Source organism: Ascaphus truei, chromosome 2 (assembly GCF_040206685.1).
Source record: "Ascaphus truei isolate aAscTru1 chromosome 2, aAscTru1.hap1, whole genome shotgun sequence".
NCBI lineage: Eukaryota > Metazoa > Chordata > Amphibia > Anura > Ascaphidae > Ascaphus > Ascaphus truei.
This window is the reverse complement of record NC_134484.1, coordinates 410871651-410896164: the sequence shown is the minus strand read 5'-3', so window position 1 is coordinate 410896164 and position 24514 is coordinate 410871651. Positions and strand designations below refer to the sequence as shown.

The 24514-nt window shown below is 40.0% G+C and overlaps 2 protein-coding genes across 4 annotated transcripts in view; one reads left to right on the top strand and one right to left on the bottom strand.

The window, feature by feature from the left end:
* Positions 1–10463, top strand: part of CFAP69 (cilia and flagella associated protein 69) — a 97674-nt gene extending 87211 nt beyond the window's left edge. For 2 of the 3 annotated variants that reach the window (XM_075587474.1, XM_075587472.1), the window contains 2 exons: positions 1230–1334; positions 1604–2044. In XM_075587474.1, coding sequence (XP_075443589.1) covers positions 1230–1334; positions 1604–1783 — 285 coding nt within the window. In that variant the 3' untranslated portion in view covers positions 1784–2044. Of the gene's footprint in view, positions 1–1229; positions 1335–1603; positions 2045–9932 lie in introns of those variants that run through there. The other variant, XM_075587473.1, reaches the window with a different exon arrangement.
* Positions 10464–14694: 4231 nt separating this feature from the next.
* FAM237B (family with sequence similarity 237 member B) lies at positions 14695–15154 on the bottom strand. The gene has a single exon (XM_075589136.1). The coding sequence runs from the start codon at positions 15142–15144 to the stop codon at positions 14701–14703; it is 444 nt and encodes a 147-aa protein (XP_075445251.1). The 5' UTR covers positions 15145–15154; the 3' UTR covers positions 14695–14700.
* Between the last annotated feature and the right edge of the window lie 9360 nt (positions 15155–24514).

The window sequence follows — 24514 nt, the reverse complement described above, 5'->3', positions numbered from 1 at the left end:
GATGGATGGGTGTCTGTTGTTGAGATGGTTTAATTCTACGAGGGAGTCCAAATTATGCAAATATCATTGGTGTATCTGACGTATACAAATGGTTTGCTGCTGCATTTAGCAAGGAAACCATCATCGACTGTAGATCAGCCAGTTAAAAAAAAATTGGCATAGTGAGGTGGCATCCGTGTCCATTCTTGTGTAGTTTGAACATGGTTTTTGCCACTGAATGTGAAGTTGTTGTGGGTTAAGAAGAAATTGAGTTTTGCAATATATTGAGGGTGGATGTCATATGGTTTCCATCTGGCTTAGGTGATTTTAAAACAGCTGCTATTCCATCAATATGTGGAATGTTGGTGTAAAGGGAATTAGCATCCAGAGCAGCAAAGCTGATATTGGTAGGTAAATGCACAATATTGTGTATTTTTTTGAGGAAATAGATGGTGTTCTCGATGTTGCTGGTTCTTTCTGTAACCAATGGATTTAGGGTGTTTTCTATCAATCCTAATATTCCTTCGATTAGGGTGTCAATTCCAGATATGACAGGTCTTCTTGGATTCCCCAGTTTATGTATATCGGAGAGCATGTGAAATGTTCCTGGTTTAGGCGATGATGTCCTGGATATACATTTTCCATAATTTCTTACTTTGGTACATCAAAGAAAGTACCAGCAGGGCTACCCACCCTTCTCTAGTAAAGTGAAATCACACATCCTAGCATTTCTGGGATATCTGTTGAGATTGTAGCCACTCTTAGAGTATATTGGTCAAGTGAGGAAGAAATAATAGTAACCACTGGAGCTTCCGATTTACTGGCATAGGAGACAGGTAGACTCTGTAGGGAAGGGAGGGGAGTACGGACTATGTAAGCTTTAAAAGGGACGGTGCACAGATCAGTCTGTAAATACTCTACTGGTGTGAAGACATGGATGAACGTGTGGTGGTACTAGGTGGTACTGACAATTTCTATTTAACAAATATCTATGTCAACAGCGGTGTTCAGTTTCCATTGCTTTCTTTTTCATGGTCAGTTTGTTCTTCTACTTTCAAACACATCTTCTAATTGGTACTTCTACCACCAAGTGGAGCTTGAATGTTATCATGTAGCATGGGACAGACAAAGGGCATTTCTTTAAAAGATATTGTTGAAAATGCAAATCCAGATCTGCCGTTCTTGCATTGACATTGTCTTCAATGTTCCACAGCTGGCAACATATATATATATTTTTTATTTTTTTTTAGAAAGCAAAACGACTTCAGGAAAAATCAATTGAATCATCAAGGCCCAAAGCAAGACCAAAAAATACAACTGTACACTCGACTCAAATTCCCCTTCTGAATACCACAGTAAGTCTTCTATACTCTCATTTAAAAAAAGGGTTATTTGCAACCAATACATTTTTTTTCTATTTATCACTTAATTTTAGATGCACTTGCATGTTCTCTTGTTTGGCCATCTACAGTATATATTCACGAGATTAAGATTTAATAAACTATTTAGTATTGTGTGCAATGCAGGCTCTGCTTTGGAGACACAGGCAAACACATACATTAAACAGGTGTCCGCCTCCTTAAAGTTTTTATTATTAAATTGGTGTTACATATTTGTTTCCTAGGTTGCTTGTGGCCGTGTTGTGACTGTAGAAAGCACACCATCTCAACTAATAGGAGGACCTTTAGCTGACACAGATATTGCCTTGAAAAGGGTTTCTTTCCGTGGAGGAGCTTTACAGAAGGTCAAAACCGTTAAGGTGTTGGATCAACTTAACAAACATTCTGTGTCTTGCAATAAATAATTATACAGATAGAATACATTTTTTTTTAAATGTAACCGAAGTGTACAGATGTGCTTTCATTTAAGTGTTTTTTATTGCAAATACTCCTGAAAATCAAATTACAGATGCATGATGTACTGTAATGATACTTCTTTCATCATATGTAGACCTGGTCATTAGTGATCATTATGTCAACACGTGAATTAATCATTTATTAAACTATTATAGTACAAAATGATCACTGGAAAAATGTCTGATAATTGTATAGTTTTATGAAATTTTCTGTTCTTTTAAATAATTTATGATTTAATAAAGACAATATGTAAAGTAGTGCTTTAATATGGATTTCACAAACATCTCTAAGTGACACAAAGACCTGCATTTGCTACCTTAGTAAAAGAAATGAAAAGATTTTTTTTAAGTATTAAAAAAAAGGGTGTGTGCGCCGACCACGCGCATTTTAAGTGAAACTTCTTTCTTTTATCACTGTTTTGTCACAGAAATTGTATTTGTGAAGGTGATGTTTTTAATTAAAAATCAAAACACAATTTTAGCGAGAAAACGCAAAGAAGCTTAACGTAGAATGTGCGTGCTCGGCACACACACCCTGTTTTTAGCTATTTGCACGTCTACACTTATACTAACGGTGAATTCCCGTGTGTGTGTGTGTGTGTGCCGGTGATCGTTCTGTTGAGAATGGAGGGTGCCCACCTGTGCAGTAGAGTGTTCAGGCATAGGAAGGGGTCCAGACAGCTGATCATGGAAGTTGCTGCCAAGTTCTGGAGTCCTGCGCGCGGCACCGGTTGTTTGTGTGTGGGTGCGGGCGGTCCTTCGCACGCGCGCTGGCCAGTCATGTGCACGCCAGTCATGTGCGCGGCGTCGGCCACGCCGTTACTGCGCATGCAGAGGGGAAGAAGAATATGAGCTTCTGCGCATGTGCAGTGCGGCATGGTTTACAACCTCCTCTTCAGCGCATGCGCTGCGTACAATCTAAGTTCACATGCGCGACCATCATTAGCGTGACGTCACTTCCATCACGGTTTTTCGTGACAACACGAGATTTTCCCCATTAAAACTCTCTCGGTGCCAGCAAAGAAGTTTCACTTAAAAAAAAAAAAAAAAAAAACTAAAGGTGTTAAGGTTTTTTACCAGATACTGCAGACCAATAGCAAAAAATCAAGGGCACTACTATTTGATTGTGAAAATAAATGAGATGGTGATGCAAATTCATGATAAAAACTTATATTAAATTATGATAAATATTATATATGACTATAAAAGCAAGTGGAAGTGCACCATATATTTGAAAACTGTGAATAAGGGATAAAACACGCATGAGAATACAAAATTGCATTAAAAAAAAGCGTGGAAAAAAATGTGAATGAAAAATTAGTGACTAAAAATTATTGATAACAAGTGTCACCAATTTTGTATAATTAGGTGTTGGGGCTTTTTAAGAGTGCCCACTAGTTTTGTGGGGCGGAGCCCACCTGATGAAGCAATTTTCATGAATCACGTTGAGGTAGTTGCATAGTACGTCATTGTGCATACTGTAGATGATGTGGACGCAACAAAATGGCTTTTGAGTGTGGTATGCTGCTGAAACCAGAGGTCTGGAAGCTTGATTGCTGTGGCGATTCTCCTGGGACCGCTACTCTGTACAGCCGTTGATTGTGACTGATTCCGGGCAAAAAATAGGTTTAATCGAGACTTCCATTATAACCCCACTTTTTCACTTGCTCATAACTCTGAAAAATTCTACAATCCGTCTGAAATTTGGGGTTTCAGGTCAGATTGGTAATGGAAATTTTTGTGGAAAGTTGAAGCACAATCCGTTTGGTCTAGTGATGTACCGTTTACCCGGAATTACCCGGTACCTGGCGGATTTTCAGCTACCCGGAAAATACCTGGACCCGACAACTGAGAAGTGGGCCCGGCGCCGGGTAATGTCAGGGTAGCTGAAAAATACATCATTACTTACCTGCTGTCAGCGACGGAAGGTGAGGAAGACCCATGAGGAAGCCCGCTGTGACATCTAGGCAGGTCAGCAGAAGTCCTGTGGCGGTGGCAGCATCAGCAGTGTGTGTTCAGCCCGCGCGAGAGCTGCAGGACTCCATAGCAGTGTGAGCTGGGGAACCATGTGACCGGAGCAGGAGCAAACAGCCGGCTGTCCAATAGGAACGCTTCTACTCCTGCTCCGGTCACATGGTTCCCCAGCTCACGCTGCTATGGAGTCCTGCAGCTCCCGCGCGGACTGAACACACACTGCTGATGCTGCCACCGCCACAGGACCTCTGCTGACCTGCCTAGATGTTGCCGCCGTCTTCCTCCAACCCAAGGTAAGTGCCAACCAGGTACCCGGCCGGGTAAATCATTTGATTTTGGCCGGGTACCCGTTACCCGTTTTTTTTTTTTTTTTTTTTTAAAGTAGGACCCGGTCCAACACTAGTTTGGTCGTTTTTGAGTTACAGGGGAAACAAAATTAGGGGTATTAAAAGATTGTTGTCTATACTGTAGTTTAATATGGGAAGTTTTGCCCCCATATAACTCAAAGAGGAAGGAATGGATTTGTGTGAAATATGGCATGGAGTTAGTGGCTTAGAGGTAGCAGTGCCTTTGAGTGGTTGGTTTTCAGAGGGATAAGGTGTTTTGGAGAAACATAAGGTTAAAAAGGGGGGCGCGCGCAGCGTCAGGGAGGATGGAAGCTCTCTGAGCCAGCTCCGTGAACTCAGCTGAGTTTGCGGACCAATTAGCCTTCTAAAGCGCCGCAAATCAGATAAAAATAACCTCCCCTGATGGCGGAACCTCCAAGGATGCCTCTCTCCTGCAAAGACCGCAAGGCTATGACTCCCTCCATCTCCCGGTACTTACAAAAAGCTCCCTCTCCTGTTCCTGGGTCCCAAGAGGAACTGCAACAACAAGAGGAAAACTTTACAGACTTTACACGACCAAGACAGAAGAAAATACCCCAAATACCCAAATCACCACAAAAGCCGTAAAATAATTATTTAAAGAGATGCAAGTGGTGTTTCAAGTGTCTATTGACAAAGCTGTGGCTGAATTTAAAACAGGTTTAACTTCTTTGACATAAAGAACAATTCTGCTGGAAAACAAACTTGAAGAATCAGTACAGAGCCAAGGCTCAATGGAGGAAGACTTGTTCCGACTTAACGATGAGATCAGGAACCTGAACGATACCTTGGATGACTTGGAGAACTGGGAAAGGAGGCAAAATCTCAGAGTCAGAAACATCCCCTAAACAGTTGAACCGAGTGTGTTACAACCATATTTGACAAACTTGTTTACCCAAATAGACTCATCAATTCTATCAAGTGATCTACATATGGATAGAGCACACCGAGCCTTGGGTCCAAAATTTGCGGATCCTCGGAGATGCAGGGACGTAATAGTTAAATTGCACAACTACACTATCAAAGAGAAAATAAAAATTTCTAGAAGGAGAAGCCTCTGCCCAGTCACAGCAGTCCTTAGAGATAATGAGATCCGCTACAGATGGGCCTTCCCATTTCGTCTAGTCGTGAATAAAGATGGGAAGCAACATGAGACCCCTGATTCCGCTCTTCTGACTTGATTGGGATAAGGGTATTCTTCTTTTGCCTTGGCTGACCTGGATCGACCAGTCGAGGATAATCGCGGCTCAGATTTTATGATCCGTGGCGATCTTTTCTCCCAGGCGAGGTTTGACATTCTCGAGCCCACTCCCATGGGCCCCGTTAGACTTAAGGGGAGGCTAAGAAATTCGAGAAACAGACTATTTCCTTTCAGCCTCAATGTTGCTCTTGATAATATCTTTTGTGGTTTCAAATGTTTTTTTATTTTAGGTTTCATGCAATACTTCCAACTATTTCCCCCCTCTTCTTTTTGTTGCGGGTATTATGAAAGGGGTTGAGTTTACAGGTTAAGGGGCTTAGAGGTGATGATAGGCAGGAGTCCTCAGCGGAGTTCGGAGGGCTTTTGAACCATCGGCACTTGTGCCTCTCCCCCCCATTTGGGCATTTTTTTTAGCCCTTTACTTTGGTCCACATAAGGACCATCAGTTAACAAGTTTTTGGATGGATACTAGATCCATCCCCCCGTATACTCGTTGTTTGTTGTGTCTGTTCCCCTAATCTTTTCCCCCTTCCCAAGGTGTTCCCTTCCCAATCCCACCACAGAACTTCGAGGAAGATACATCTTCCCTTTTCTGAAACGGGTCGTAGTAAGTCCTAAAGTCCAGTTAGCGACGTCTGTGCACCCACACTCTATTTTATATCTCAAGAAATCTGCAGAGCCAGTTTTGATTTGTAAACTATGATTGCCCAACTCCCCATTAGAGTAGTCTCTTTAAATGTAAAGGGACTAAAGTCAAAAAGAGGAGACTAGCCCTGAGAGAATTTAAGAATATGCAGGCAGATATTTTATTTCTTCAGGAAACCCATTTCGACACCCCTAACACTTTTTGGGGTACTTACCTATTGGCTTACTACTCCTCTTTTTTCTAAAAAGAAAAGAGGAGTAGCCATTTCAAATCGAAGAAATTAAAAGGGATAAGGAAGGTAGATTTATTTTGGTGAGAGGTCTGCTGTCGGGGGTTAAATTGACCATAGTTAATATATATGCCTCGAATGATCAACAAGCTGATTTTCTGAAATCAATTTTAGAGGAGATTGGGGGATCCCCCTCGAATGAAGAGGTCAATTTATCTCAATTGCTTCATACAGGAAAAAAGCAAAAAATCTTAAACAAGGTAAACTCAAAGCTAAAATAATTGAATTAGAACAGGAACATAAAACGCCCTTGCACGAAGATTTACAAACTTCTCTGTCAGACTAGAGAGGAATTACATAAACTAAGATTGGAGGACACAGAAAAGGCATTAAAATGGACCCGCCAGACTTACGCTGAGTCCCCGCTGGCGCTGAGCGCGCTCATGCTTAGCGCATGAGTGCCGGGTGTCCTGCAACTTGCGGGCGCGTGTGCGGGGGGGGAGGGGGCACATTGCGGGCTATCGAGCAAGCGGGAAAGTTTAAAAAATGTGTTTACTAAAGCGCAGAGCGTGTGTGCCCGCGCATTTGCGCGCGCGGGAACATGCATATATATATATGCATGTAACCGTCCCGAGCTCAGCGCCAGCCTTATTATGATAAAGGTAATAAGGCAGATAAGCTTCTCGCCAGCAAGCTAAGACGTTTTAAAGCTAAATCGCAAGTATCAGCCATAAAGCGAGGTAATGGGGAAATTACACATAACCTTTTCCAAATTGCCAAGGAATTTTCTAAATTTGACAATAAGTTTTATAATCTGGATTCATCAAATCCCAATTTTAATAAATCCTCCAGTGAACAAATAGACAATTATCTACAGGCATGCGAACTTCCAAAACTCTCCACGGAAGAACTGGAGCGACTCAATGCTAAAGTTAGTCTGACAGAATTAAAAGAGGTTATTAAAAGTCTGAAGCCCTCGAAAGCCCCCGGGACGGATGACTTCTCAAATATGTATTATTAAAAATACTGGGGAATACTAGCCCCATATCTTTTAGATATGTTTAATAGTTTCCTATCGGGCTCCCAGATTCCCTCGCAAATATCAAAAGCAAATTTAGTAGTAATACTTAAGGAAGGAAAGGATCCAATGAGTTGCGCAAGCTACAGGCCAATCTCGCTACTTTAATACAGATTTAAAGATATATAATAACATTCTAGCGAATAGATTAAACCCAATTTTGCCCAGACTAATCCATAACTATCAAGTAGGTTTTATAAGCAAGCGTCAGGCCTCAGATTATACACGCAAGATTATCAATATAATTGATTATGTCCAGTTTTCTAAACCCAAGGCGATGTTGTTGAGTCTAAACGCCAAAAAAGCGTTCGACAGAATTAACTGGGATTTTCTAGATAGAACTTTGTTGGGGTTTGGCTTCTCCAGTCCATTCTTAAAAGCGGTTCAAGCCCTATATGACGCCCCTACAGCCTCCCTACAAAATGCCAGGGGGGGAACTAAACCAAATCATGATCAGTAATGGGACCAGGCAGGGTTGTCCATTATCTCCCTTGCTCTTCGCGTTAACAATTGAACCGCTTGAATTAAAATAAGGAAAACCCCCAATATTCAGGCTATCAAGATTGGCCAGAAAAGTTTCAATTTATCTCTCTTTACCGATGATATTATCCTGACAATTTCCAACCCTCTGACTTCACTGCCCAATTTATAAGATGAGATCTCTAGCTTTGGTTAGTTCTCAGGTTATAAAATTAACTTGGCTAAATCAGAGGCTTTAAATTTAACTTTACCAGACTCCTAGGTTAATATAATCAAATTACATTTCAATTACCATTGGAATAAGAGGAGATTGAAATATTTAGGAATTTTCCTCACAAAAAAAGTATCAATCTCTATATAAATATAACTACCCAGAACTTTCTACCAAATTAAAACGGGATCTCCTACTTTGGAACGACCACCAAATTTCCTGATTAGGTCGTATTATATCAGTTAAGATGAATATTCTCCCGAAACTGCTTTATTGTTTCCAGACACTCCCAGTCTCTATCCCGATAAAATATTTAAGGGATTTACAGAATAAAATTATGCAATTTATTTGGGGTAACAAAAGACCAAGAGTGCCGAGATCAGTTATGCTTGCACCCAGAGAGAGAGGGTGTCTAGCAGTTCCTGATATCAAGAAATATTATTTAGCCGCCCATTTGAAGCAGGTGGTCTTTTGGCATTCCCGGGAAGGTCAATACCGATGGGTAGATGTAGAAAATAGATTTATTAACTATGGGGCACTCCCGGCCCTCTTATGGAATAACAAGCCGACAAAGGGTCTAAAATCAGTCCTTTTTGACTCCGCACTAATAACATTTTCTATTAAGATTTGGTATGAGGCCAAAACCAATTATCAATTGACTTTAGTTCCTTCGAGATGTACCCCAATCTTTGACAACCCAGACTTTGGTCCGGCCTGGTCCACAGGTACTTTTGATTTTTGGAAGGTTAACGACATTAGAGATGTGGGAGATATGCTTCTGAGAGGTAAATTATTACATTTTATCGACTTTTGTCGATAGATACTCTATCACGGGAACTGAGATGTTCAGATTTCTGCAGGTGTCTCACTATCTTAGGTAGCTGTCCACAGCTGGGTCTTTCCCAGAGTGCAAGCTATTCGAAGAATTATGCAGGAATAGAAATTATCAGTGGGGACTTATTTCTACTATCTACCAATTTCTTAGCTCTCGTGAATTTAAAGCTCCCTGCACACATCGGTATAGGGTTCAATTGGCCCAGTATTTTCAGATGGAGATTTCTTGGGAGGACTGGCAAACTATCTGGACCAATGCTACGAACACATCACTATGCACAATATCCAAAGAAAATATTTATAAAGTTATTTTCAGGTGGTATTTGACACCCCAGATGTTGAGTCAGATTTACCCAGAGACCATGAATCTCGGTTTAACGGGTTGTGGAAGTGTTGAAGATATGTCCCATATCTGGTGGCTCTGCCCCAAAATACAGAGGTTCTGGGGAGTAGTGCAGAATTTAGTGCTAGAAACTTTTGGAATAAGAATCCCCCTAGACCCAATTACAATGGTTCTGAGTAAACCGCTAGATAATTTATATGAAAATAAATCTAAATTATTGTTGCATATTCTCACCCCGGCTAGACGTGTGATAGCTGGGGCCTGGAAAAAGCCTCTACCCCTCTCTAGGAGAGAGATTATTGTGAGAATAAATGAGGTGCAATTTATGGAAAGACTAACAGCGCTTGTTAGACATAATTCAAGAAAATTCCAAAAGGTCTGGGAGCCCTGGAACTCTATGGGGACTAGATGAACTGTTTAGACATTGTGGATGGAGGGCTGTATGTTTTCCTTTTCAGAGTTGGTAAATGTATTTGATATTTCGAGTTGGGACTGCTCGGCGTCGTTGTACTCTTTGTATTTTTGTTTCTGCTATGATTCCGGTGTTAGTTTGGTGGTACCTCCCCCAGCTCTATTTCTGTATCCCTTCCCTTATGTTTTTCAGAAACTCAAAATAAAAAATAAGTAACGGAAAAAAAAAAAAGATAAAAAATGTTCCGGGCTGCAACAACTCCAGATATGGGGGAATGTGAAGCCTCCACATTCTCATGTTGTCTCTCTTCACCCGTTCGTTTCAGACTGCAGATCCCAGACCTGATATCTGATGGATCCATCCGCACTGCACATCCTCTGCTTTTCACTCAGTCACCTCGCTCTGCATATCAGGTAATTGGCTCCTGACAGTGAGGGACAATTGCCAGTGTAAAATAGATATTAAGGGGCAGTTACCAAGGTAAAATAGATATGAGGGGCAGTTACTGAGGCAAAAAATATATTACGGACAATTACTGGAATTAAATATGAGGTGCAGTTAGTGAGGTAAAATAAATATGAGGGGACAGTTACTGTGGTAGAAAAGGTATGAGTGGGCAGTTACTGGGACAAAAGCTATTAAGGGTAATTACCCGATCCAATATGCATAGATGAGGTATACAGTGCTTTTTGGGATCAGTATTCCATTACTGTGTAGAGTGTTTTGTCAATGGAAGTCCACTTGAGGCAGGCGTTATTGACGCTATGCAGGAGATTGCCAATCTAACCAATACTAAGGGAAACAAGCATGAGTACCTATCCTGCTTAGGAGTGAGAGCTACCACGGGAAGAAGCACAGAGTAATTGTATGATTTGCCACCAGTTAATATGTCTAATATGAGGTCTTTCCTTGTATGGCAAGCCTTATAAACGGATGTTGAATAAAGCTAATTTTTGTACTATAAAAAAGTTCTTGGCGCCCATCCTTATTCTATCTGCATATCCACGCCCAGCCTGCACTGACCTAGCACCCTGAACAGATATGAGACTGCGTACTGCCATGTATATAGTCAGTTAAATGTAAACTCCTTTAGGGTTGGGCAAGGAGAGTTACACCTGCAACATCTCAGAAGGGAGTTTTGCGTGACACGTACATTTATTGAACACAAGAACAAAGTGAGGTGAAAGAATGTCCACAAAAGTCTTATAATATGTATTGGAAAAGCTGTCTGGGCCATGTGACTAAGTAGTCTATGATCTTTTATAGCTGAGGTCACTTGCTCCAGTGTTATAGAGGCGCCAATTTTTTAATTGTGCCTTTTTTTTCCTCAAGGGAGACTATTTGAAAGAGAATTGCCCAAATAAGAGCTTATTTGTCGTCTCGCTTAAGCGGAGCTCTTAAAAAAAAAAAGAATTAGAAGAAGATGATTTAGAGGATCAACTAATTAGGACTGAACATGGAGTGGAACTAAGCAGTATTTTTCATGACACATGATGTTTGCTGTTCTTGAATACAAAAAAAAGTTTAATCTTTATTTAACGTAGATATTAATAGAGTAAACATTCATAAAATACATACTTTTTAAAGCCGCACAATACAATTTGTCATGCATGTTTTTCCCCCGCTTTTTAATGACAATGGGATCTTTAAAGAAGTTTCAGCTGCAATACTTATTTAAAAAAGAAAATATTGTCACTATGCTTATGCCTTAATTACAGCGCTCAAATTTTTTTTTAATATAACATCTTGGTTTAATGGCAATGGGAACCAACAAGCCTACCTGAGAGAACATGGATTCAACATGAAAAGAATAACATTTTATTTGCAGATGGAGAAGGCAACCGTGGCATAAATATTCGCAGACAAACATGAAATGTACTTTATAGAGTGCTCAGTAAAATATACATTTTTGGTCAAAAAAGGGAGAAAGAAAAAAAAAAAAGATGCTCAAAAAGGATAGAATTCTTCCTTAAATTAAATGCTCCTTGGTTCACTCATCACAAAAATTAAAACCAGTGTTCGGTGAAGGCGATACCTTTAAAATGAAGCAGAAGAAATATTCATTAAACCAGACCAGTTAGAGTGGAATTACACAGTGATGATGTCAAGTGAATTGTACATGTAAAAGGAGCACATTATTATATACATTTTATAAGTTACCCACATAGAAATTCATTTTTACTCTTTCCAGTGGTAATAAATCACAAGGTTTTATGATGAAGAAAAGCCGTTTTCAGGAGATAATATTACAAGGGCTTAACCCTGTTCCTCAGAAGTGCTGCTTTATATCAATGGTTCTTAAACCTCTCCTCAGGGCACAGAACCAGACCAAGTTTCTGAGGCAACCATCCAACATTCTATTCAGATGTAAATTAGGTGCATTAACTTGTGGGCAAGTGCATTAGTTATCTCTAAAACCAGGTGTGGGGCTGGTGGCCCCTGAGCAGAGGTGTGAGAAGCAATGCTTTATATCAAAAGATCCCAACTCCAGTCCTCAAGAACCATTAACAGTACCGGTTTTAAGGCTATCATTTTGACTGGAATAACGTAAAATTTACGTTACTATCGGCTGGAGCACGCGTCATCGTACTTCCGGATCAGCTGAGCCTGCTTTCACTTTGCAGTTTGACCCGGCGCGTCAAGATCGTGAGTACCCGGCGCGTCAAGATCGTGAGTACCCCCTGTGCTGGGGATTCATTACTGTGTATGGTTACCTGGGATGTGAGGGCAGTGGCGGAGGGCTGCGGTGCATCTATCAGCCGGTCATAGTTCCCTCACAGGGGACACGGCTGGACCGCAGCATTATACCTTCCCTACCACACTCTAGCCCCTTCTCGGTGGACGGTCATATATGTACACAGGTTTTACTATCTGATACCCATATCATGGATATTTCATTGGGACGCTGAACGGGAGTACATTGAAGGTTTTATTATTTATCCAGTGATATTTTGGATTATTATGGACAATATATATGCGCAATTTTGGTAGCATCAGCTTTTCCTGGGGATTGCTCTAGGACATTCTTTTCTTATCATTTTGACTGAACCATGTGTGCTCAAGCAGGGGTATACTTAAAACCTGCCACTGTTAGTGGTCCTTGAGGACTGGAATTGAGAAACTCTGCTTTATATTATACATTATATTTTATTATCACTTATTCACAGCTGTTAGTCTGCCGCAGAAGGATGTCAGAATTTGGACCATTTGAACAATAGCATTACATGGATTTGTGTGATGATTTAGGCAGCAAGGTCATTTTTTCTGTTTTGTAACCGGTAATTCAATTTATTTATATTAAAATAAAAGGTGGGTTGGGATAAATGCTCTTGCTACAGTCAAGAGGATTAATGGTGCCAGGGACCGGGTAATAAAGTGCAAAACGAAAGTCTTGTCTAGGCAAGACCTAAAGTAGCCCCTACCCCTTCTCTAGCCCTATCGCCGTCCAGTATTAGGTCATTATCTTGGGGCTCCACCCTATCTTAGACGGACCGACCACGGATTAATATAGTGGGATCGATTTTAATCCAAGCGATCTAATGTCCGCACCACTATCAAAGTCACTTCATTCCCACCACTGTCCATACGTGGCTAACACAGTGGTTCACACAGCTATCTGGCTGGGAGCCCTTGACCTCGCTATATTTAATACCTTGTTTTAAATCACTTCATTGTGATATCCTGCTGGTGATATAAATTTGTCTTCCTATTATTTTACTTGCTATCACTACCATTAAAGGTTAAGTTTTATACTCATTACCATATTCTACATACCTACCTTCACTTATGAGTGCTAGTATATAGGGGCTACTTTAAGTATTTCGTTTTGCATTTATATTAAGATGAAACAGCACAGGAGGACAAATTGTCATTCGCGGTGCATGTAGTTAATGGGTGAAATCAGTTTAACATCAACATTTTCTGCAAAGGCAAATAAATGCTCTAGCCTGGAGAAGTCAAAGTTTCCACCTTAAAAAAAGTGATTTTTTGGATTGCGTGGCCTTTTTAACTTCATGCTGTACTGGAGTATACTGTACCATGCAATAGAAGTGAGAGAAATTAGGGTGACAGCCTTATCATACATGTTTTACGTGACACGTGTCAGGAGAATAAACAACTAATTAAATAATAAATATATTTACATTGGGCAAAAATAAGACAATAATCTTACAATAATTTTTTTTTTTTTTAAATCAGAAGCCATGCATCAATACATATAAAAAGTCAACAAACGGTGCATAGAAAAGATATACTAAAGTGAACTACAATGTAAAAAGATATACCGGGTGGACACCTAGGCAAAGAGAAACAGTGTTTCGGGCAAAAAAGCAGTCCTTTATCAAGTATCTCTTTGCCTAGGTGTCAGCCTGGTATATCTTTTTATATTGTACAGTAGCTCTATTTTTTGTTTTGTGTTTGTTGACTTGTTATATGTATTGATGCATGGGTTTATGATTTTTTTTTCTATTGTAATATTATGGTCTTATTTTTGTCCAATGTAAATATATTTACAGTATATGTTAACTTATTTTTTCTCTTCACACGTATCCCTTTAAATGTCGATAGTATTGTACAGTTGCATAGGGGGAATGCCACTTGGATAATGTCATTTATTTATTGCAGTTTTTTGTATATGTTTATTGTCCTTTATTTATACTGAGATGTTGGTCTTCATTTTCCTCCTATGTTTTATGTAACATATCAACGGTGGCAGATTCTCCATTAGGCTCAGGTCTAGGACGGCAAATTGTGTTTTTTCTCTTATTTTCCCCCCATATACAGAGGCCCTGCTCTCTTCCCCACTAATTGCCGGAGGAGAGCATGGGGCCCCTGTAAAGGTCTCTTACCTTCTCCTTTGAGCCGCCCTCCTTCTGTAGCATCGCGGCATCAAATGACAACGTGACGGCACATGGCGTTGTCATGGAAACGCGTCATCACGAGGCGTTGCGGCATCATTTGACGTGCAACGCTGCAGGAGGAGGCGGCACCGGGCGGCAAAAAGGTTAAGTGCCTATGGGTGGCAACATTTTCAATTCGCCACTGCATATCAATAAAAGAACTACAACATTCAGAAGCAACATGTAAATATTAGTTTAGTGCAAAGCCAAATAAGATGAAATGATTAACAGCACTTTCAAGAAATTACCTCTTAATGGTTTATGTAGATATGTAAAAATATTGGGGAAGATTAATTCTCTTCTGCCCATACCATGGGCTCTTGAGAGCACGCAATCCACATATATGTCCCAAAAGTCCTGGGCTAACCCATCAAAGAGCGCATTATGCTTGGGATTATTTGATTCTTTCAAGTAGATCATGAAGTCCCAGAGGCCTATGATGGTATCCGCCACTCTGAGCTTCTTCATTGCCACCAGCTTGCGTGATGAAGCCTCCCAGCACTCGTGATCAATCTCACCGAGGCTTCCAGAGTTTAGATAACCTGGAGCTTCTTTGTGATACACTGACCTGGCACAGACTGAGGTCACCACGATCATGCAGACCAGTTGGAGGTACCAACAGCTAGGTACAGATTCCATACCCTACACAAAGTACCTGCAAGTATGAGCATTGACATAACAAACACATTAGCAATACAACATCAGAGCTTTCAATGTGATATGGTTATTGTTAGAACAAATAGAAGTACACTACATACGAAGGTTATGAATTGTAGTTGGTGGGTGGTCACAGCAACAGGAACTCAGCCGGATACATGAATGAATAAAAACAGCTTTATTGCACTATAGTGCTGCGCATCACAAAACGGAGAACACCTCTGACGCGTTTCGTTCCGTGAAGGAACTTTATCAAAGAGTATACGAAGGTTAAACTGCAGTTTGTGTGAATAAAATAAAGAGGAGAATTCTCCAGGTTGGGGTCACTGATCTACAAAAGCTATTTAGTATTAGGATACATTCTCATTAGTCTGATCCCCAACACAATGTATGTGTTTGCAAATTAGTTTATTATAAATAACTGCTCAAGTGATCTCCAACCTCATATGCGGTAACTACAGCTGACATGGTTTAATCTGAATAAAGACATGAATGGCTTTAACTGTTTTCAAATAACATAATACAGCGGCTAACTTTTGATTTAAAAAAATGCATCTTTAAAGAATTGTTTGACAAATTACCTGGGCTTCAATCAAAAGGAATAAGAACCACTCCAGTCTGCAATGTGCTCCGTTTGAAGGTTGGTAATAGAATGGGACATTTGGTCGCGGCGGCCTTGACGTGACCAAGTTCCCTCCGGCATTTAGCCGCTCTGCCGCCGGCCTCTTCTACGAGAAGGTAAGTTTTAGGGTAGGGGGTTAACTTTAGGGGGTTTAGCGGTTAGGATAAGGGGTTTTAGAGAAGGAGGTAGCATTAGTATTAGGGGTTAAGATTAGGGTTTTTAAGGTAAGGGCTAAGGTTAGGGACTTACCTTGGTGGTGAAGTGGCCGGCGGCTGAGTGTCCCTGCGGTGAGGTCACTTGTGGTTAAACGCCGGCGGTCACTTGGTCACGGAACAACGGTTGTGACCAAATGTCCTGGACCGTGTTGGTAAATGGTGCTAAGAGACCCTACTCTATATTGTTATGGTGACTATTTGGTCTTGGTTACCAGCTTAGCTTAGCTTACCTATGGGTTGGCAGCTCTTTTTCATATGCAGCTCAGAATAGTTACCTTCAGGGAAAATATACTGGGATGAGAGTTCTAAAACCAAGACGCAAAAAGCCTGTGCCTAGCATTTGGGACCTACAGGCAGTTCTCGTTTTACAACGCTTCGCTTTACAACGAATGGCTTATCCGACGCTTTGCAAAGTTGTTTATGTGTATATAATATATATATATCATATAATATGCTATATAATATATTATATTATTAAATTACATGATATATTATGTTATATTATATATATATAATACAGTATATACACTATATAATTTATGTGTGTGCTGCATATCTTATTGCCTGAGTAAAATATTTTGTGTATTTTAGCATTAAAAATGCCTTCAGGAACGGAACCTTTCATTTAAACAGTGTTCCTATGGGAAAACGTGTTTCGCTTTAAGACGTTTCGCTATCCAACGCCAATTTGTTGTTTTATTCATGTGCCATCAATTCCACCTAAATATATAGTAAAGTAGTGAGATATGGCTGCATGATCCTTCTAAAATGTGATGTGTAGTTACTGGCAAGAGGCATAACAGCAATGCAGCTTATGTTGCCAGCCTTCTATTATGTATGTTTAAATACACGTTTAGTTTGAAGTGCTGATTTGATTTGAAGCAGCTAACGTTGTCACCTGAATGTAACCATATCATACTAAAAGGTTAAAGTCAGTGATGTGGTTCTGTAATATGATCTATGCAAGTCTAGTGCTCTGAAAGTTAGGATTAATGCCCTGCCACTGATATTTAGTACTACAGTAATGCCTTCATGCATTAGGGAGGTCCTAAAGGCAACCTGTGCTCTTGTGTCTGCTCAGGTTAAATTACCTCTGAAGGCCAGAGATAACATGAACAATATTCTAAATAAATAATATGATTGCATTATAGGACAATTGTAAATGCATTATCACGTTTTGGTTCAAAATATTCTGAGAGGGATCCAAAATGTGTTACTACCAATGTTTTCAACAGGATAATGATACTGCAAAGGAAATGGGGTGAATCAGAAACATTTTTGCCGTGCTGCAACACTAAAGAAATCTTCCCAATGCTGATTTACTTCTATGAGATGCTCAGAATATGAAAACATCCACTTAAGGGGAAAAAAGAGTTACAATATCAACATCCGCATACATCATTTAATAATAGACTACCAATATTGAACGTATTCTTTTCCATCTACATACTTTTACTCTTTACCACTAGGGGGCAGCAGTTTATAGAAATATGGGAGATTCAGGCAAATCGAGTCAAATATAAAATAGTAACTTTTTTTTTCCATGTAGTGCTGTGCTCCCACTGGGACTTTAAGTACGTCACAATCACAATATATTGCCCAGTACACATCACAAAAACATTGACGGGCACAGTCCCTGCCCCTTCAACCTTACAATCTGTGTTTGGCACCTGAGGCACAAGGAGGTAAAGTAACTTGCCCACGGGCACAAAGAGCCGGCACTGGGATTTAAACCAGGCTCCCCTGCCTAAGAGTCTATGCCTTTTACTTACTGAGCCGCTGCTTCAGCTAAAGAAACCACTTCTGCTGCAGAAGCAAAACAATTGTAAGCTGTAAACGTGCAGACTGAAAAGGTTAGATACAGTATGCGCAACCTCTTCTACTCTCACCAGGAGGCATCTGCAGGGAAATGTGCCCCCCCCCCCTCCCGGCAGCTAAGGGTTAATAAAACAGTTTGCAACACATACACTGTTATAGAAAAACTGCAACCTTAGGGCTTTGCAAATCACTTTCACAGCCAACATAAAAGGACACATTTCACATGTTCAATTCCATGGAGACAACACCTTCATTACTACCGTGTAACTGGGGGTCTAGTTACTAAGCTATCCCAACTGCAACACTGGAAACTCCAGGGGTTATTCATATAGGTTTACGCACCCGATCTGGCGTTAACTCCCATTCAAGTCAAAACCCATAACGGACCATTATGAATAACCCCCTCTATAATCAGAACCCTATGTTATCAAAGAAAATGAATTCAATTAAAAGCAATCTGAGTTTTTCCACTGAAAATCCGTCTGCTAGTTTTTGCAGACATTAGTACCGTGCATAAGTCTGAGTGTTACAAGTGATGTTCTTCATGTCTATTTATGAGGAGAAATAGATCTGGGGTTGTGATGCTGCATCCAAATAACCCTGTGCTTACAGAAAGCTTATTTTCCTTCACTGGAAAGATAACCGCAGTAGATTTTATGGTGACGTGGCTGGGTCTTTCAGCTGTACATTAGATGTGTCCTGTAAAAGATCCTTTCATTTTTGCCATATGATCCACTTACCTTGAATTAAGTTACAATAAAAAAAGAAACACCGTTTTTATCTTCCTGAACCAGATACAGTGAATAGTTGCTTAATTCTGTTAGTTAAGCTACTGTATAGGTGACTCCTACAGTAGTTACTGTACTGTATTTAAAGTCATATATTAAACAAATGGGGCTATTTTCTTAAAATGCATGCATAGCAAAAGAAAACAATCTTACGGCATATAACTAATATCTTCCCCTTTCCAGTTTATCCATTCAAGTAAGTGATCTCTGTCTGTTTCTGGAGGCAGCATGCCTTGTTGATACAACAGCAGCAACAGATTGTAGGAGCTTAATTAAACTCTTCTATTCTGTATATTTCTTCCTAAGTATCTTTCTTTAATGAAAGCAAGCACATACACTGTAAGCTCTTCAGAACAAGGTACAGAGAAGCCCTGTACTAAAGCAAAGTAATATTAGTAATCATTTTGAATTTAAAATAAAAAGCTATTTACCAAACCGCTTAACCCCAAATAGCTAAACGTAACATCGGAAGGCACAGACATTTCCGGGAGCTTGTATTATTTAAATAGTCAGCAAAACATGATATCATTAACTAAGTTAACGTTTACTTACGGAAGGAGAATAAATGAAGTAGCAGCTGAAAGATACAAATATTGGACAATGTTAAAAGCGACTCACAACATGTTATAAATAGATGCACAGATATAGATGAATACACAGGTGACAGATGGTAAGAGATAGATAGCAGTGATTGATAGAGGTTTGTATCATCTCCTAGTGTCGAGTTGTTTCTGACAGACATACCTGAGCAAGCTTCTGATCAGAGAATGAGAGGTGAGGAGTTGATAGCCCAGTGAATATTTATATTAAAACCCCTCCTACGGTCCTGCGTCACAACAAGGGGGCCAGAAATGTTCTCTGAGTCAATAGTATTTCTATTGTACAACAATTACTGAGATCACTACAGTGAGCAAGAGTTGTTGAATATTGGGAGACAGCGAGAGGAAATAAGTCATATAGTTTGTAGTACAGGCAAATGTATTCTGTATCATTCACAACTTGAGGTTAAACGTTACTCAGGTAATTTTTAAGCACCGAATTCTTTTATTTTCACAAATTATTCTTCCAAAGCAAATGTAGATTTCATTCGATTTCCAAAACTGAATACCTCGGTATTTATTAGTAGCCCAACACCTTAAGCTAAAGCATAGGAATAAACCGCATTGAAGATAGCCTTGCATGCATCCGCAAACCTTTTGTTCTACTATTGGTTCAAGTGGGGAAATCACCCATAACAGTTGTTCTTGAAGGAAAAGTATCCGTCTCTTGCAAAAGTCTTGTCTTTAAAAACCCTAAATACCGTATTTGCACGATTATAGGGTGACCCTGAATATAATGCAACCCCCTAATTTCAGTAGTAGCTGGAAAGACACACACACACACACACACACACACACACACACACACACACACACACACACACACACACACACACTCTATCTCTGGTCTCTGTTTCAGCTTCCTGCCACAAGCAACATGGCTGCTTCAGGACCCCATGGTGGAGCTTCCTCTGTTTTACCTTCCGACTCCTGATTGGCGCACAAAGTATTATAAGACGAAAATGTACTTTTCAACATAACCTTATTGAAAAAAACCTCGCCTTATAATCGGGTAAAACCGGTATAGACCAAAACGTGTAAGGATGTTTTCCATTTTACCATTAAGAACTTCCATCATAGATAGGAGAAAAGGAAACTAAGATAGCCTTATTCACGGATGATTTATTGTTGTTTGTGTCAAATCCAGAAGAGACTATAAAAAGAAAGTCAGGTATTTGAAGAGTTCGGAAAATTTTCGGGTTTTAAGGTGAACGCAGCTAAAACTGAAATACTAATCCTATCAAGTAAAAACAATATGAAATGGGAAAATGCCAATTCAAGGTAACTAGGAAACTATTTAAATATTTAGGAATCTATATTGATCCGGAGGGTAAATATCTTTACAAAAATAATTTCTGGGCAATTAACCCTAAAATAATCACAGAATTAGAGGGGTGGCAAAATGTACCACTTAATTTGTCCAGCAGATGTCAGATAGTTAAAATGATCAGTCTCACAAGATTAATTTGCCCTCTACAGATGTTACCAATATTATTGACACACTCCGATGTTAAACTTCTAAATAAAGCAATTTCTAGGTTTATGTGGAGGAAAGGGAGAAATAGAATCGCTATTAATAAATTATGTCTGAAGAAAGAGTGGGGAGGGGTGGTTAATTTGCCTAATATTAGAAAATATAATCTGATCTGTGTAGCAAGACATGTAGGAGATTAGATAACTGGAAACAGCTATTACTCATGCCTAGAATTAGAGGAGGAGTTGGTATCCCCAGAGAGTCTCTCTGGGATTTTACATGTAAAATGGAGAGAAATACCACTAGAAGCCAAAAGAAACCTGCTAATTAAGGATACATGGGCTACTTGGAGAATATTGAGAAAACAATGTGGGCTTTTATATACTTGCTCAAAATGTTTAACTATACAAGGGAATTTAAGGTTTCTCCCATGCTTCTTTTCAGATATGGAGAGACAACGGGATTAGAAATCTGGGCCAGTTGGTAGATGTGAACAATGGTTGGTTCTTGACGTTCCAAGAACTGAAAGAACAAATGGGACGGCCGCAAACACATTACTTCCCTTATATACAAGTAATGCATTATTGCAAGTGTATGCAAAGCTACTGTATAAATCAGATCTATTGGGAAAATATGTTTTTTATGTCTTTTTTAAGGATGCTAATAGTACCAAAAATTCTATCTCAGATTTATATGATTGGATTAGGGACAAGGACTATGGAAAGGATCTAAGAAAAATGTTCATTAGATGGGAAAAAGATTTCCCATCAAATGAAAGAGTTGATTTGTTACTCAAAGGGTTAACTCGGGCTAGTATAATTATAATTTCTGATGAGTGGAGAGAGATGCAATATAAGATACTGCATAGGGTCTATTATGCTTTTGATATCAATTATAAAGGGTTAGAGAAATCTAAAAATAAGTGCCCCAAGTGCTCCCAGGAAAGAGCAGATTTAAAACACTTGTAACACCTTTACCCCCACCCTCTGTGAGATTTGGCTGTTACTAGTGTCTTTCATGCAATGCTGTGCGTACCTCTGAGGCAACAGGAGGGTTGAGTGCTCCACGATGATGTGGAGATAGTCAGGACAGCTTTACAGGGTACCTTATTCCTTGGCAGCGCCTCCAGTCAGCAAGGATCATGTGGTAGTAGGATGGTCCATGCCGACACCTTTCTATGTCCCAAGACAGTGATTCACACGGCATATGGTTCTATGTTTATTGCATTGGTCAGATCTTACATCAGTCCCATTCTTTCCTCTGTTTCCCAGCAGGAACACTTGCAAGGCTTGAGGCCTTCCATTCTGTCGTGCTCCTCCTGCATCCCCTTATGGGACACAGGGTAGCTGTTGTTCACTCCACAGGGGGAGGAAGAGACACCCCCACTTTTAGGAGAGTACCATTTTATATACCCTGGGGTTGGGCTTGTAACCCTGCCCCATAACAGGGCAGGTCTGATACTGACAGGTATCACATCTGCATGTCACCCAACCAGTACTCTCCCCCAGGCTGACACTCTCTGGTTGTTGCTGGGCCCGCCCTTGGATACACTACTGCATCCAAGCCTGCAATAGCAACTAGGCCTACAGGGGCATTCACCCTTCCAGTGCCTGTTCCTAGCAGGACCAGAGGAAAAAGGTAGTAGCCAGAGGCTATGCTACACACTGTTTGTGGGGTTGTCTGGTTATTTCTGACTTTTGGGATAAAGTTCTGCAGTATATACAAGAAGTTATTGGGGTAACTACAATAAAAGAGCCCTTAGCTTTGCTGTTTGGAAATATGGAAAGTTAGAAAGAGGTCAATGTAAGGAACAATGACTAGCAGAGATTGTCTTGCTTGCAGCAAGGAAAACAATGATGGTGAAATGGATAAAGCGTGAACCCCCCACTTTAGATATTTTAAACGATTATCTGAATAAATTGATAATGATGGAGTAATTAGAAGCGGAGACAAATAAAGAATTAAGAACCGAAAATGTTTTTGTTTTTTAAATGGGAAACGTTTATTGATACTATGTCACAACAAGATACTGATTCAATCATACAGACATGTGAGCATACCTCTTGGGATCTCCTTAGACTGATTGTGATGGGCCACAGATAATTTCGCCCTTGAGGAAATATGATAGTATGTTGTTGATGGGGGAGATGGTGAATGGGGAATCTTATGCCAGATTTTGTTAGGAGGAAAAAAGGGGTGCAAGCGCAAATAACACTACTTATACGTGAAGGTGATAAACAAAATATGTACTGTCCTTGATGGAAAGTGAAGCTCCCAACAAAGGACTCAATCCCAGTCCAGTTAACAAATGGCGAAAATACAGCGGCGCAAATTTCATCCAGGAACATAGAAAAAAAATATATAACAAGATGTATAACAATCTGAAACAGTTTAGGTTCATCTTTGAATGTTAGGCTCACGTGTTCCACGTGACAAACAGGCAGTTCGGTTATATAGAGTGACCAACTCTGAATTCATGTAGGTAAATTCTCCACACCGTCACAGACGATATCCCAAATGATCCACAAGAAAAATAGAGGGAGGGGAATCCCACATACAAGTAGAAAAAGCAAATATAGTGTAAAATGCTTTCATTATTAAAAAAAAACACAAAGTAATGCATTTACATAAGTGTCTTTGAGGTAAGCATTCAGACCACCCTGGGTCACAACACAGGAGCTAGACAGACAGCACTCCCAAAACAGCCCAGTGAATCCCCTTTGCATTGAATTATCCACATCTCCTGCCTTTTGTGTGTTATCTTGTTTTTTGTTTTGTTTTAAACTCATGGATTACTGTATCAGAATTGCTTGACCTGGGGAAGAGAGAGAACTCTCGAAAGCTTGTCTTATAATAACAATTGTTAGTCCAAATAAAATAGGTATCACCTAATACTGAAGTACTCATTAACAACAGATTTAAATCAGCGAAAATATACTCCTCTTGTTTCAAATAACGTGGTGTTACCTTAAACACAATCAGGCGTCATGTTCCCTAATGTAACTCCTTATTCACTGAAGCAATTATATGAAACAGTAATTGCCGTAATGGTGTTAACTAGCATACGGGTAATGTCACGTTACTTTAGGATACTGCTAGCTAAAACAGGAACGTACATTATTTTCCCTACAGTATTTATATGCAAGTACTTTTATATACTCCTGGTTAGAGAAACAGCAAATTATTTTAGGTGCAGTCAGTTACTTATACTGTAAGAACACATGCTAATAGTTTTTCACTTGCCTATCTTGTGCAGACTAAAGTCTGTATAAGCTAAATAAAAAATGGATCTTTAAATAAAAATCTGTGCGTATTAATTCACTTGTCCTAACAGTAACCAGGGATATTGGAAAAGCAGCTGAAAGGGCACAAAGCTTCGCCATACATTCTGTATCGGCAGTATGGTCAGTGGCGGACTTACCCCTCTGCCGCCTGTAGGCTGGGGTGCGTCCCTCCTTGGCTATGACATCACAATGTCGCGTTATCATGATGATGCGATGTTACAGGAGAGGGCTTGCTATGGAAAAGATAAGGCACACACACACCACACCACACCAACAAATTGCCTCTCCAAAAATTGCCGCTGTAAGCTATAGCCTACTCAGCCTAATGGGAAATCCACCACTGGGTATGGTAGAATTCGGTAAGCCTAGAGAAGCTGTAAGTCACACAATAGTGTGTCTCAGCTCACTATAATGCATTGGAAATACTGCTGTACTTCTTGGCCACATCCAAAGTACTTTGGCCCACTTTTAGCAGTGCTATTCCACAAGACACATTCCAGCGCCAGAAAATACCTTTTAGCGTATTCACTTGAATGGGTCGTAACATATCTT

Excerpts from the sequence above, each read along its gene's own strand:
- FAM237B (XM_075589136.1), bottom strand. The coding sequence starts at position 15,144 with ATGGAATCTGTACCTAGCTGTTGGTACCTCCAACTGGTCTGCATGATC.